The sequence below is a fragment of the Chrysochloris asiatica genome, unplaced genomic scaffold (genome assembly GCF_000296735.1).
Source record: "Chrysochloris asiatica unplaced genomic scaffold, ChrAsi1.0 scaffold00075, whole genome shotgun sequence".
Lineage (NCBI taxonomy): Eukaryota > Metazoa > Chordata > Mammalia > Afrosoricida > Chrysochloridae > Chrysochloris > Chrysochloris asiatica.
The window spans coordinates 12,200,891-12,214,449 of record NW_006408593.1 but is presented as its reverse complement, the minus strand read 5'-3'; the positions used below and the strand labels follow the sequence as shown (position 1 = coordinate 12,214,449).

At 53.3% G+C, this 13,559-nt stretch overlaps 1 protein-coding gene across 6 annotated transcripts in view; it reads right to left on the bottom strand.

The window, feature by feature from the left end:
• Nucleotides 1-13,559, bottom strand: part of DGKZ (diacylglycerol kinase, zeta) — a 43,699-nt gene that overhangs the window by 14,528 nt on the left and 15,612 nt on the right. For 4 of the 6 annotated variants that reach the window (XM_006865051.1, XM_006865052.1, XM_006865054.1 and 1 more), the window contains exon 1: nt 13,329-13,489. The exons of the other annotated variants lie outside the window; for them this stretch is intronic. In XM_006865051.1, the coding sequence (XP_006865113.1) occupies nt 13,329-13,489 (161 nt within the window). Of the gene's footprint in view, nt 1-13,328; nt 13,490-13,559 lie in introns of those variants that run through there. 6 annotated transcript variants of the gene reach the window in all.

The window sequence follows — 13,559 nt, the reverse complement described above, 5'->3', positions numbered from 1 at the left end:
CCGAGGAGATTAGTCACCCAGAAAACAAAAAGCCACAGTCAGTGTGGGGGAGGGGCTCTGTGGGCCTGCCTGCTGCCCCAGACCCACATGGGCACTCACGGCCCAGGGGTGGCTTACAAGTACTGGCAGCCTGCATCCACGTCTGTCCAGGGTGCCATCAGTGTCCTGTGGCCATGTGCAATGCTGTCTACCTGCAGGTTCCCGTTTCCTTGTCTGAGGAGGCCACTGGACTGGCTGATGTGACAGGGTCTGGCCAGTTCTCCTGCCAGGCCCCCTTGAATCTTAATGCTCCCAGATGCCCCCGACCCCCATGCTTCCTGTTCCCTTGGTCGCCATAGAAACCTCTGTCTTCTGGTCAGTAACTGCCTGCCTCCTGACTTCCTATCTGTGCTAAGGCTTCTCCGGGGTCTGGTCACACAACCAGCCTGGCCTCGGGGCCTCTCCCAGAGCCCTGCTCCGTGCACTGTCTCTCCCCACCTCATACTCTCGGTCACCTCCAACATACCACACAGGACATGAAAAGGTCACTGGGGGCGGTCCCTCAGCCTCTGACACCGTGGCCCAGCAAAATGGCTGTTTCTCCTTCAGCCTGCTGGCAGGGAGCCCGGGGGACTTAGGACCCCATCCATGTCCAGCTGGCTGTTGGGGGCTGCAGGTGGCTGAGCGGGCATGAGCGCCTCACTTCATCAGCTACTGGTCAGAGAGGGCAGGATCCCTCACCTCCCAATCCAGAGTACCTCCACACATTTTGCTAGTTTCATGTGAAAAAGTCCAAGGTCTTTGGAATCCTGCATCTGTCATTTATCCTAAATTTTATAAAATTTGTAAATTTATAAATAGATTAGTGAACTTTCCTGAGCCTCAGTTTTCTCATCTGTAAAATGGGGTCAGATCATATAGTTCAGAGATCCTGATGAGATGACAGATGTAAGGTACCTGGTAGAGTTGGGGCAGGGCAGGGCCTATATTACTTGCCACAGACACCGGCACATGAGGATCGTGCCATCTCCTGGGGTTTGTCTCTGCCCGTGGCGGGGGTGGGAACCCATGAAAGGGAAGCAGGAATGGCCAGGGTGACCACCACCCAACACATGAGGAACCAAACCTGGCAGCCAGTGCCACTGGAGTGTCTATTCATGCTGTGAGGAATGTCTGCCACCCCCAGTACCAGGCCTGGGCCACGGATTCTCCCAGAACCCAGGATTCCACCACAGTGCCCACTGCATGCTATAGGCATGGCCTAGGTACATGCTCACCCCTGCCAGCAGCCCCAGAGCAAGGGCCTATAACTCTCTCCCCAGAGGCTGCTGCTCAGAAGCCACCTTGGGCTTCTCTGATCCCAGTCCCAGGGTCCTGAGGGAGGGAAGGAGGTTGGCCTGGGCCGAAAATAAAGGAGGTGGCCAGGCAGGTCATGTTTACCCCCCAGGCCTCCTGGCCCCTTGTCCTTTCCTGATCCTTTTCCATCAGCTTCAGAGGCCTGGCACGGTGAGATCCTCATCTAAGGACAGTGGTTGCTGGACCCACCCTGAGCCACCCCTCCCCAGGCCCACCCCAGCAGATACAGGACGGAAGAAGGGGAAGGGAAGGAAGAGAGGGAGAGTCCCTTTTGACCTGATCTGGAAGGCCGGGTGGCAGGCAGGAGGTGGGCTATCAGGTGGGGCGGTGGTCCCCCAGGGTAGGCAAGCCTTGCTCTGCTTGGGCTCAGGCTGCCGGCCTCTGGCTGAGCAAGTCCTAGTTTGGAGAGCTTCAAGCTGCGGTGGCTGCGCCTCTGCCCCCTCCCCCACCTCCCCCCGGCCTGAGACAGCCGTTATGAAAATAACCCGATTGGTAACCGACTGCACTTCCTCTCCCAGCGGCGGCTCCAGGCCCTGCAGCAGGCAGGCAGGCAGCGGGTGGGCGGGCACACGCAGCTCCCCATTCCTAAAGTCCCCAGAGCCAGGCTGGGAGGCAGCCCCACCACCTCCCGGCTACAGGCCAGTCCATGCCTGGGAAGCAGGGCCAGGGAAGGGGCATTGGAAGTCAGGTAAGAAGCCCAGTGCCTGGACACCTGCCACCCTCTCACACCTTCTGGACAGATTTCCTGGGGAAAGGAAAAAGCTAAGCACATTGGCTCCACACAAAGACAACCACAAAAATAAATATCAGCAGGGTGTTTCACAACTTTAAGAGCCCTTTTCATAAGCACTGTCAGACAGGAGGCTCAACATTCCCATGTGGCACAATTACCTTCCCAGAGGAGCAAATGAAGACCTGTGGATACCCAGGCTCTGAGGTAGCTGAGCTGGGGACCCTGGGGCCCAGGTTGTCTGGTCCTGCACCAAGTGAGTCTTTCCAAGCTGCCATGCATGGTTCATGCCAAGCTGAAGAATGCTCCAGAGCTGGTGCCATACATGAACCCCCTGCCTGGAATGCTACCCACTGGCTCAAACTCCGGCCATGGCTCCTAGGGTCTACAGTGGCACTTCCCACACTTCCTGATCTGCCGGCTCTTTAAAAAATAAAGAAGCCAGTTAGCAAGTCATCTACGAGACTCATGACCATTCTTTACACAATTAAGAATGACTGAAGACCTCAAAGAGGTGTTGTTTGTGTGGCTTACAGCTACTATGTTTACCACATTGTTGTTGTCAGGTGCCACTGAATCAGTTCCAACTCACAGTGACCCCAGGTAAACCAACAAAACACTGTCTGGTTCCGTGCCATCCTCAAAGCCACTTCTATGTCGAAGACACGGCTGCAGCCACTGTGTCAGGCCATCTCCTTGATGGGGGTGGGGTCTTCCTAGTCTTTTGTGGACCTTCTGTTTTATCAGAAATTAAAAGTGAAAACTGTTTAAAATGTTTATTAATTCGTAGAAGTACCCTATTGACGTTAACCCGTTACAGGCTAACATCAATTGAGTATCTTTTATGAAAAAACAAGCTGCATTTTCTAAAACAAAAGAAAACAAAAAACTTCTAAGAGTGGCAAATCTCTTTCATGTCTGGCTTACCAGAAGACAATTGTATTCTCGGAGCTGCTTTTGCATCCAGTCTGTTGAGATCTGCCGTTTTGGTGGGAGGATGTAAAGAAAACTTCTGCCTCACACCAACATGGAGTTAAAAAAGGGAAGAATCGTTTCAAAGCCTTTTCAGATCATTACAGATGTTCTTCTTTTCTACTCACACCAAGTGTGACAGGTGGTTCTTAAAGGTTAGCTGCAACATGTAGTCGGAAACCATTATCAATGAACTTTTTACTGGTCTGTCTTGCGCTCTGGATTCTGTAGCATCACGCATTGACCAGTGGAAAATGAGTTATACAGATCTGCCAAATGACGGCACATTTGATTTTGCAACACGCAAAAAACTTGACTGCTGGTCTCACCAGAAAAGTCTAGGAAGCTGGCAGACTCTAGAAGGTGAATACCAGGTTTCCAAAATTCAGACTTTCACTCAAAGGCTCAAACTGTATTAGGGACAACAGACACGGGTACTGTTTTGGAAATGACAAGCTTGCAGCATTCCCTTTATTTTTTTTCGAGAAATGTCTGCCAGATACCCAAGTCTGCATCGTTTGTCTATCAGGTAAAAATGGTGCTCCTTTTAAAATAAGAAAGCAGACTGCACAACCTGCAGTAACAACAACCACACAAGTGCCTTTGCTCCAGTCCATCGCCGTGACTCAAGTTCGTAGCCAGAGGGCTTTGTGCACATGGTCACTACGCTTCTTCACACACAACACTGCAAACACATGTACTTGGGGGTCAGGATGGTAACAATTTGTACTGCATTTCTTTTCAACAATGACTGCTGAGCAGAACATACACGGGGTTACTGCTTTGCTTGCATTTGGGGTTCTAGCGGTTTTACCCACCATTGCTTTGAACGTTTCACCTGGTGAAAAAGGCAAATAATGTCTTAGCATTGTTACGGAGTCCTGGTGTGGTACTCTAGATATGTACTGGACTGCTAACACAAATCTACCACCCACTCCTCAGAAACCCTATCGGGGTTGCTATGAGTCAGCATTGACTTGATGGCCTGAACCACATTGTTATGAAAAGTCTTGACCTCACCAACCCCCTGAAGGGCTCTGGGGGACTCCCAGGATTTCAGGTTCAGCGTTTAGCCCAAACCCTCACCCTGCAATCCTGCTTTGTTTGACGGCGGGGCACTAATTTGCTCTGCCTGACACAGGCTCTTGGTTCTCTCTTGTCCAACGTGGTTGGGTTGGATTTGTGTCCTTGCACACAGTGGACCTCCTGCCCACAATGCTGGCCACCCGTCCCACTTCGTGTCAAAATCCCACCTGCTTACAGCAGCCCCATGGGTGACTCCACACCACCCATTTGGCTCTTCTGCCACTGGACCCTTGGACACCCTGATCGTTTCACATCCATACACCTCCTGGGGGCGAGCCCAGCAGAGTGCCTGGCAGCAAGCAGTCCACAGTGTCCACCGTTGCTCAGCACAGGGGGAAGGTCAGGGAATTCTGTGAGGGCGGGACCAAGTCTGAGAGAAGAGGAGGGCTGACCACAAGGCCCAGGCTGGCCCAGGCCACTTCTCTTTGTTGGGCACAATGGGATGACAAAGGCCTTTGTTTTAAAGCTTTCTTCCTCTCTACCCAAGGGTCCCCAGAGTGACAGATGCAGGCCCTTTTTAGGGCAAGGGCCACTGTCCACTCCATGCTCACTGTGATCCTCCAAGATCCTTGATGGAGTGCCCCTCCATCTATTCCCTGGTAGGCCCTAGAGAAAGAGCTGTTGAATGAATGAGTGACTTGCTCCTTCACAGGCTCTCTTTACCCTTCTCAGCCTCCACGCTCAGCTGAGCAAAGTGCAGAAGCCTCTCCCGTCTCTCCCTCGGTTTTTAAAAAAACATTTTATTTGACAAACACATGCACAACTCACTCTGTGCCAGGCACTGTTCTAAGTGTTTCAATCCTCATAAAAGTTAATAGTTAGCTGGTGCCATTGTTCCATTTTACAGATGAGGACCCAGAGGCACAAAGACATTCAAGTAACTTGCCTGCGGGTCATTCAGCTAACGTGTGGCAGAACTGGCAGAGCTGGGAGTCTGACACAGAAATCTGCTCCACAGTCCATGCGCTCAGCCGCTCACCCCCTACAGGTCCAGCAAACTGCTCACGGGTCCCTTTTCATAGCTCTGCTCTTTACAGCTGGTCATCTCTCTACAATGAACACCATTCCCTCTTCTGCTTAGTGAGTTCTCCCTTATGTTCTAAGATTTGGCTCAGACGTTGCTTCTGCCCGGAAGTTCTCCCCAGCCTCCTCTCCTGGGAAGACAGCTCTCCCACGCCCAGGCCTACTGGTTATTCTGGGACATCACCACTAGTTCACACAAGGGTGTCCCCCAGGAGCCTGTGAGCCCCTGGCACTGTGTATTGCTTGTAATTGCACCCCAGGGTCTAGAAGTGCCAGGTCTGCAGAGTGAACAGAGGCAAACACGACGGTTTGGTTTGGGCTCAGCCTCTGAGAGCCAGCACACCCGCACCAGCGGCTGGCCATCTCCAGCACCAGGTAGCAACACCCATGTCTCAGAGGCATACATCGAAACCGGTCCCCGATGGGACTGTCTCCCCATGGGTCCCTTTGTTACAACCCCCTGCTGGCCCCCACGTGCCCCTTCTCTGGTATCCAGTCCCAGCGCCTTGCCTTCTCCTATCTATGTCTGCAGCAGGCAGTGTTCCCCATCTGCCGGCAGCAGCATGGCTCATACAAAATTTAACTTCCCCTCAGAATCTTCTGACCATATTTGGGCCCCCTCCCCCCAACTACCAGTCCCCAAAGCCTGCTACCTCAGGAGCCTCCACGTGCCCCACACAGGGATTCCCCGTCTCTGAAGTTTGTTGTTAAGTGCCATTGAGTTGGTTCCGAATCATAGCAACCCTGTACGGGGTTTCTGAGGAGTCTGAACCGCCAACATTGTGGTTCAAACTGACCTTGCAGGCCAGCACATTAACCCACAGAGCCACACTGAAGTAGGAGCTGTGTCTAAAATAGCTCCAAGAAGTCACAGGGTTAAAGATAAAGAAGCGTGTATTTGGATTCCATGGTCCAGAGGGGTTCTGTCTCTGACCAGCTACCTAACCTCAAAGTGAGCCTCGAGTTCCTCATCTGACAGATGGGAAGAACACCCACCCTGTCTGCCTTGTGAGATGGTTATCAGCTTGATGGTAACCAATTCCTCAGTTTACCAAAGTGTAAAGTAAGTGACTCCAGAGCCTAAAAATGAAGCCAAGTAGTTTTGTCACTGCAAGCATAACACAAGGTTGGTTTGAACCATAAGGTAGGTGGTTCAAACTCACCAGCTGCTCCTCAGAAACCCTATACAGGGTCGCTATGCATCAGAACCTACTTGACAGCATTTAACAACAACAACAAACCTAAGGTGAAGATACACACCCCTACAACCAAACACTGGTGGGCCACAGGCCCAAGGAACTGTACCTGAAGAAGCTCAGAAAGTTTACTTGAAACAGTGAAAACCTGAATTCAACCTAACTGTCCATTACAGGGAGCTGGGCGAATAGGCAGCCACATAGTTAGAAAACGGAATACCATATGATGGTGAAAATGGATGTACTGAAGCTCATGCATCAAGATTTCAATCTCCGAAACGAGGTTGTGGGAAACACACAAGTTCACAATAGGTTTGGCATACCATTTAAATTCAATTTTAAAACGATGCCAAGTGCTTCTATATATTGCTACAGACACACACCCGTAGAGAAAACGTTTTCAAACAGGCCTGAGAACAGTAAACACCAAAATCAGATCGTGGTTTCCTCTTCCCCCAGGAGGGAAGCAAAAGGACCCCTTCCTACCCTCTTTATCAAAAGCAAACTGCCACGCTAAGATCTGATCAGGCGAAGTGGCAGTGAAAGGAACCTGGTGGTGCAGTGCTTAAGCACTCAGCTGCTAACTGGAGATCTGACCTCACCAGCCACTCCACAGGAAAGAGCTGTGGCAGTCTGTTTCCTAAGACGACAGCCTTGGACCCGCTATGTAAGTCTGTCCCATAAGGTCACTGAGTTGGAACTGACTCAACACCACCAATGGCTAAGTGGTGGTGTGACACTGTTCTGTGTACTTCTCCAATTGGAAAAGATTTCATCCTTAAAAAAATATTTTGAAAAAATTTATAAAGGAAAAGGCCTTCCCCCAACACCCTCCTTGAGAGAACAGCTCACTAGGGATCCTGGGGGTCATCTAGGGTGGGTTTCTGCAGCCACAGAATGCACATCTCGACACGGGAGTGCCACGTCTGTGGTCCTGAAAGGAAAGTCTCCCCTCCAAGGGGTGCCTTCCAGAGGTGGACAGCAGGTTGTAACTCACTGTGTGGACTGGGGAGCAGGAACCAGCCTGCCCCCTTTCACAACCGCCCCCGCCTCTGTGAAATGTCAGCAAGCTGGGGAAGGGGGGCGGAGAGACAGGCAAGCTGTTAACCCCGAAAGATGCTGCGGCGTGGGCGGCCTGGGACCAGGCTCCAAGACAGCTATTTTGGCATGTGCTGTGATGGGGCTCAGCGCTGGTGGGGGAGAGGCCTCGGTGTGGGAGCGCTGAAGGAGCGGGCTGGCGGGTGGGTAGGCTGGCTGCTAAATCAAATCAGGGAGAAGCTCTCTGGGAGTGGAGAGCTAGGGCATGGGGCTACCCACCCTCCTTACCTCTCACCACCAGGCTCCTCTGCTCTCCTGTTGAATGCCTCTCCCCACACACCACCCACTGACCCCTGGGGGATATCAGGGACTCCCTGAACATGGATGGCCCTTGAACCTTCTGCTCTCGGCACCTTTAAAGCAAGATAAAAGGTCACAAACAGCCAAGGAGCTGCCTGACTCCCTACCGACAACCCCAGTCTCCTACCCTCGGGTCTCTCCTAGCCCAGCCTGGCTCATCCCAGAGCTGGTTGCAGTTCTCCTTGGGATCCAAGAACAGATCACCTCATGGGTCTCACTCCCTCCAACATAAGACAAAGACCTTTAACAACACCATCCCATGGCACACTCAAAACCCCTCTTAGGCTTCACCAGTCTGGAGATGGAAAAGAGCAGAAGAGTGCTAATAAGTAGTGTTATGAAAAGAACCTTACATTTGGGATCCAGTGTGAGCTGTGTGCGTCTAGGATTTATAGGGAAGACTCCCGACCGCTGTGAGCCTTGATTTCTTCATCTAAAAAAAGGTAATAACACTAACTGTAAGTTGTTGTTGGTGTAGTGGGTTACATGTTGGGCTGCTAACTACAAGGTCAGCAGTTCTGTGGGGAAAAGTTGAGGCTTTCTGTTCCCATAAAGAAGTACAGCCTCAGAAACCCTACACTGGGTTGCTCTGCATTGAACTGACTCAGTGACAAACAACAATACAGTTGCTGTGAGGATTGCATAAAATTGATGAATTCACAAGTTCCTGGCAACTGTTACTTGTCAGAGAAAAACGAGACAGAGTATTACTCACCTGGAAGCAGGTGAGTGTGGAGAAGAGGGGAGTTTTCATCTCTCAGCACCTCCCTGGGCCAGAGTCCTGTCTTCACCCCTAACCAGTCTCTCGAGGCACTTGGACAAGGAAGGGGGTAAAGAGGCTAGAAGGCACAGTGTGACCTTCCTGGTGCATTCCCGGTGCTCACCGTACCCCCACCTGGGTCCTGAGTGTCAGCCAGACCCTCAGGGGTAGGCTGGACTGACACCCCAAGGGCATCAGGGGGCTCCCACATGGAACGCAGAGGTAGTTGTGGGGTGGGGGTGGGTGGGAGGGAGGTAAGAAATGGCTGCTTAGCATCACTCAGGAATAAAGAGGGGAGTCAGGAAGCCAGATGCTGCTACAGCAGCTCCCCACTTCTTGCATTCAATGCCCCCTCCCCCTCCCAAGCTGACTGAGAGGGCAGCTCAGGTGGTATAGCAGCCTCGAAGAGGAACAAGGAAGAGGTGAAGATAGGGGGGAGGGCAAGTGCTAGACAAGGGTTTCTTAGGAAGCAGGGAAGGTTTGGGCACAGATTAACAAGGCCCTGGGAGGTAGGAGATTTGGGTTCAAGTTCTGGTAGTCCCTGAGACTTTGGCTGAATCCAGGCTCCCAGACTGGGCTGCAATCTTTGGGGAAGGGGTTGGGCCAGGTGCTGTGGAAGTTCCCGCCCTGCCTGCCCTCTGAAGCATTCTGATTGGCTTCAAGCAGAGTGTGCGATAACTCAACACAAACAAGTCTTCAGTACAAGTGGACAAGCAGCCTAGCTTCCTCTCCCACTCCCCTCCCTGCCTTGGGAGTTATCGCCCCCTTGTGCCATTCTCTTGACACTGCAGGGTAGTGTCCTGACTTCTGGGACTCTCTTGCCCTTGACCAGGTATAAGGAATACAGATCTCTGCTTCTCCTCAGGATCAACCCAGCCCAAGCTGAAGGGCTAAACCTTCCCACCCACCTCCTCCCCACCCGTGGGGAGACTGGTGAAGTCTGCAGAGCCTTTCGGAAGCCAAGAAGTGAATGACAGAAAGCTTTTACCAACTGCTTGCCTCCAGCCCCACCTGCTCAGAGCCTAGGCATTCTGGCTAGGGGTCACTCTGTCCTTTCTCTACCCATGCCTGAGCGGACCCCCACTCTCTCAGGTACCAATTCAGAGTCCAAAGCAACGCCATATCCTGAGACTTGAACTTTTCGGGGTATGGCACGGAGAGGAAAATGACAGGAAGTGTCCATTACAGACGTGTGTGTGTGTGTGTGTGTGTGTGTGTGTGTGTGTGGTGGAGATGGAGGAAGGCTGCAAGACTTCTCCCTGACTCCCCTGACCTTGGCCAGCGCCACACTCCCTGGCACATGACCTTGTGTGGGCAGCCCCCAGAGAGGTGAGCAGATGCATGGCTCAGGCACTGAGGCCCTTTTTCTTCCCAGTTTGGCTGGGACCCAGGGACTCTGACTTGTCCCTGCCAATGGCCACCTGGGCCACTCCCACAGGGCTCAATGGAGGGCTGGTATTAGAGGGATGGAAACAAATGACTCAAAGAGGCTCCTTCTGCTCCTAGACATCCCGGCGCCACAGAAAAGGGGCTCTAGATCTAGCCTCTGAGCTCTGGGCATCCCTTAACATGTCCCTCCCCATTCATTGCAAAACCACCTAGAATCCGGCTGCTTCTGCACCTTCTGTGCCAGCCGATGTGGGGACCAGGCTCATGGGGGGCCATGTGGCCATCACCTCTAAATGGTACCTATTGTCTCAAACTCGTTCCACAGGTGTGCTTCATGCCCTCTGGGATGGCAGAACCACCTCTCAGACTCCCAGGAGCTCAGGAGGCCAAGGCTCCTCATGTCGAGATGAAGAGATGCCAGGTAATTTCTGATGCCCCCAGGGTGTAAAACCAGCCAATCCACAAGCTGTGTGACCTGCTCAGGCTCAGGCTCCGGCTCCGGCTGCAGGGGCTAGGCCAGAGGCTTAGCGAGTCCTCCTGCTGGCCCCAGAGGGGGAGGAGACAGAGTCAATGGCCCTCCCACTTTTGACTGACCAACCCAAAGGCCTACAGCCTCTGAATGCACAGGTCCCGCCTCCCTTGGCTCCTGGCAAAGAAAAACAGGATGCCCTGGGATTTGGACAGTCTATACCTCCTTGTCCTTCTCCTCCTTAATGAGGGGGCTGATGGTTCCCAGCAAGGAGAGGTGGGGTAGGGTGGAGGTGGGGGTAGAAAGAGTCCATGAGTAAGGGAGGATCAGGGCTCAGCCATATGCCTCACTGAGCTACAAAAATAAAGGTGGTAAATGGCTCCCCAGATTTGAAGCCATTGTAGGGATCTGAGGAGGGCTTTAAGGAAAAGCTTCTTAAAGACTATTCTATCTGCCCAGATCAAGGATGGCAAACATGTGGTTCATGTACCATCACTGCTCCCTACCAAGTCCTGAGCAGACATTGCTAATTGATCCCAGAACTCTCCCACTGCCAAGATTCAAATGCAAAATTCCCCACACAGCATCAGCAGCCACCACCCACCCATGTGTTATCCTAGATACTCCAAGGTTAAGGTGTGTAAGCAGTGGGGTGGGGGTGAGATCCTGACTACCTAGCAGAAAGAGAGGTTGGGGTTTCCCCTGTTAATTCAGAGCAAGGTAGAACAGATGGTCAGGTCCACGAACCTCCCCCACCAGGCAGGAGCTAGGTTACCAATGAGCAGGGGACTGGGGGAAAGTGGGTTTCCACTGGAGGCTGGCCATCAGCAAACAAAGGAGGCAGCAGCTTAAAAGGGGCAGGACCCAGAGTGGGTGCAGCAAACCAAAAGTCTGCCCACCTCCCCCAGCCCCAGTGGTCATCTGGCTCTCTGAGCACCGGGTCTGTCAGGGGAGGCCTTGTCCCTACAGGCCTCTCCCCACTCTCTTGGGTTCTTTCAGTGAGCTGGGGCTCCATGCCCACAGCACCGTGTTACCACATGGGACCCTCTTCTTAAGGCATTCTATCAGATGCCTTATCATCTCCAGGGTGACCTAATACGGAGGTTCCCAAACTTGGTCACATATTAGAATCACCTGGGGAGCCTGCAAACAATGCCCAGGCCCTGCTCCAGACCTGATGAGTCAGACTTGCCAAGGCTACGGTCTAGGAATCTGTGTCTTTCATAGCTCCCTAGGACACTGTGATGTGCTGCTTGGGAACCTGGCAGAGAGAAAGGGATGTGGGTTTTGGAATCAGTCTGACTTGAGTATAAACCTTGTTTTTGCTATGTGATCCTGGGCATATTACTCCTCTCTCAGAGCCTGTGTCTTTCTCATCTAGAAAAGATGGAGAAATAACACCTATCCTGGGCATTTCAGAGAATTATATATGGATGTTTGTTGGCTTTCTTGCTTCTTCCTCTTCCTCCTAAACATATCTCAGGCTCACCCCCCTACATGCACAGCCTTATGTCCTTCAGAAGGGGCACAGCCACTTGGTGCCCTGTGGGCAGGGACAGGAAGCCTACCCACACCCCCCACTCCGCCTCCTGTGAACAGAGAAGACTACATCCTGCAGAACTGGGTGTCAACTGTTCCATCCTGCAGGTTGTGAGTGACAAAACAGAGGTACTGAACGCTTAGCTCCCTGCCATCTTAGATGACACTGACGTCTGTGTGGCTTCACAAGAGCCCCTGGAGCTCCATTTGGCCAGTGAAGCCATCCAGATCTCAGGGTGAGCTGGCAGCACAGTGCAGGTGCAACAGCAGGGCCCTGGCTAGGTAAGGCAGGCTGAGGGCATAGGTCAGTACCACAAGCAGGTCAACCCACTGACCAGGCAAAAAGTGCCACGTTATTGGTGGGTAAAGTCTACCATGGGAAGCAACAGAGCAAAGCTCAAGGGGGCCAAATGCCACGAGGTCTGGGCTATCCCAAAAAAGCCAGAGGCGGCCTTGGACAGACTCCAAGGGGTCAGAGTCCAGTTGGAGGTGGCTCTGGGGTCCTTAGATGATTGACTGCAAATTGCTTAGTCTCTTCAGACAGGCAGGGTTAGTCAGGAAAACACGTCGAAAGCCAGGCTGGAAACTCCTGGGGTCCCCACTTCCCTCACCTTCTACCAGGCCTATACAGGTGGACACACACACAGTAAACTGCCTGCACTCAATCTTTCCACACCCACTCCTAGTTCCTTACCAGAATCCTAGTCAAAACCCTGTTGCGGGCATAAGATGGTAACATTTGGAGTGCTGGAGGAGGGGGCAAGATGAAGCTTTAACAGCCGCCCCATCCCTTTGCCAGCAAGGAGTAGAAAGGGGTGGCAGGGAGATACTGACTGCAAAGGTAGCAGAGATTGGAGTTTCCCACTACGGATTCAGAGTAAGGTGGTCAGGTACCAGGTATACGGACCCCCAAGGAGAAGTGCAAAATACAGAACACTTAAATCAGTAAGCATCACTGGTGATGTCCATGTGCTGAGACAGGGCGAACGGGGCCATGTTCTGCAGATGCCACGCAGTGAGGGTAGGGAGCCCAGCACCAGATACCCAGCGGACGGCTGCTCCCCACCTCACTGGTGCCAGAAGGTGCACGTTGGCCCTACTCTATTAATGTCAAGGAGAAGAGGTGGGTGGCGGGCTAGGGGGTAATTCTGTCTCAGGAGATAACTTTCACTGAGAGCCAGTGCCGAGGTGACCGATACGACCAGTACCCGAAATCGGGGTGACCCCACGCGGTGCCAATACCAACGTAGCCTGGAACACCGATGCCCGAAGACGACCTCCGCAGGGTACCCGCCCAGCGGAGGCCCGACGGCTGATGCGCGCGGGCTCGGAAGTGATCCAAGCTGATGTTAGTACGGAGGTGTTCCGCAGCGCCGGTGGCCGAGGAGCGCCCCGTGCCCGGCGCGATCTGCCGGCGCCCGCCCCGCTCACCTGTGCCCGAAGAGCCGCAGCCCGGGGAAGCGCCGCTTGCTTAGGCGCCGCGGCGTCTTGTCCGGCTCGGGACCGGCGTCGCGCTCGGAGCCGCTGGACGAGGCGGAGGCCGACTCGGAGTCGCTGCTCCGGGCCTCGGGGCTGCCGTCCCGCGGCTCCATCCGGCCCTAGCCCCGGCCGGCGGCGGGACTGCTGGAGACGCCCATGCCGGGCCGGCGGCCGGGCTCAGCA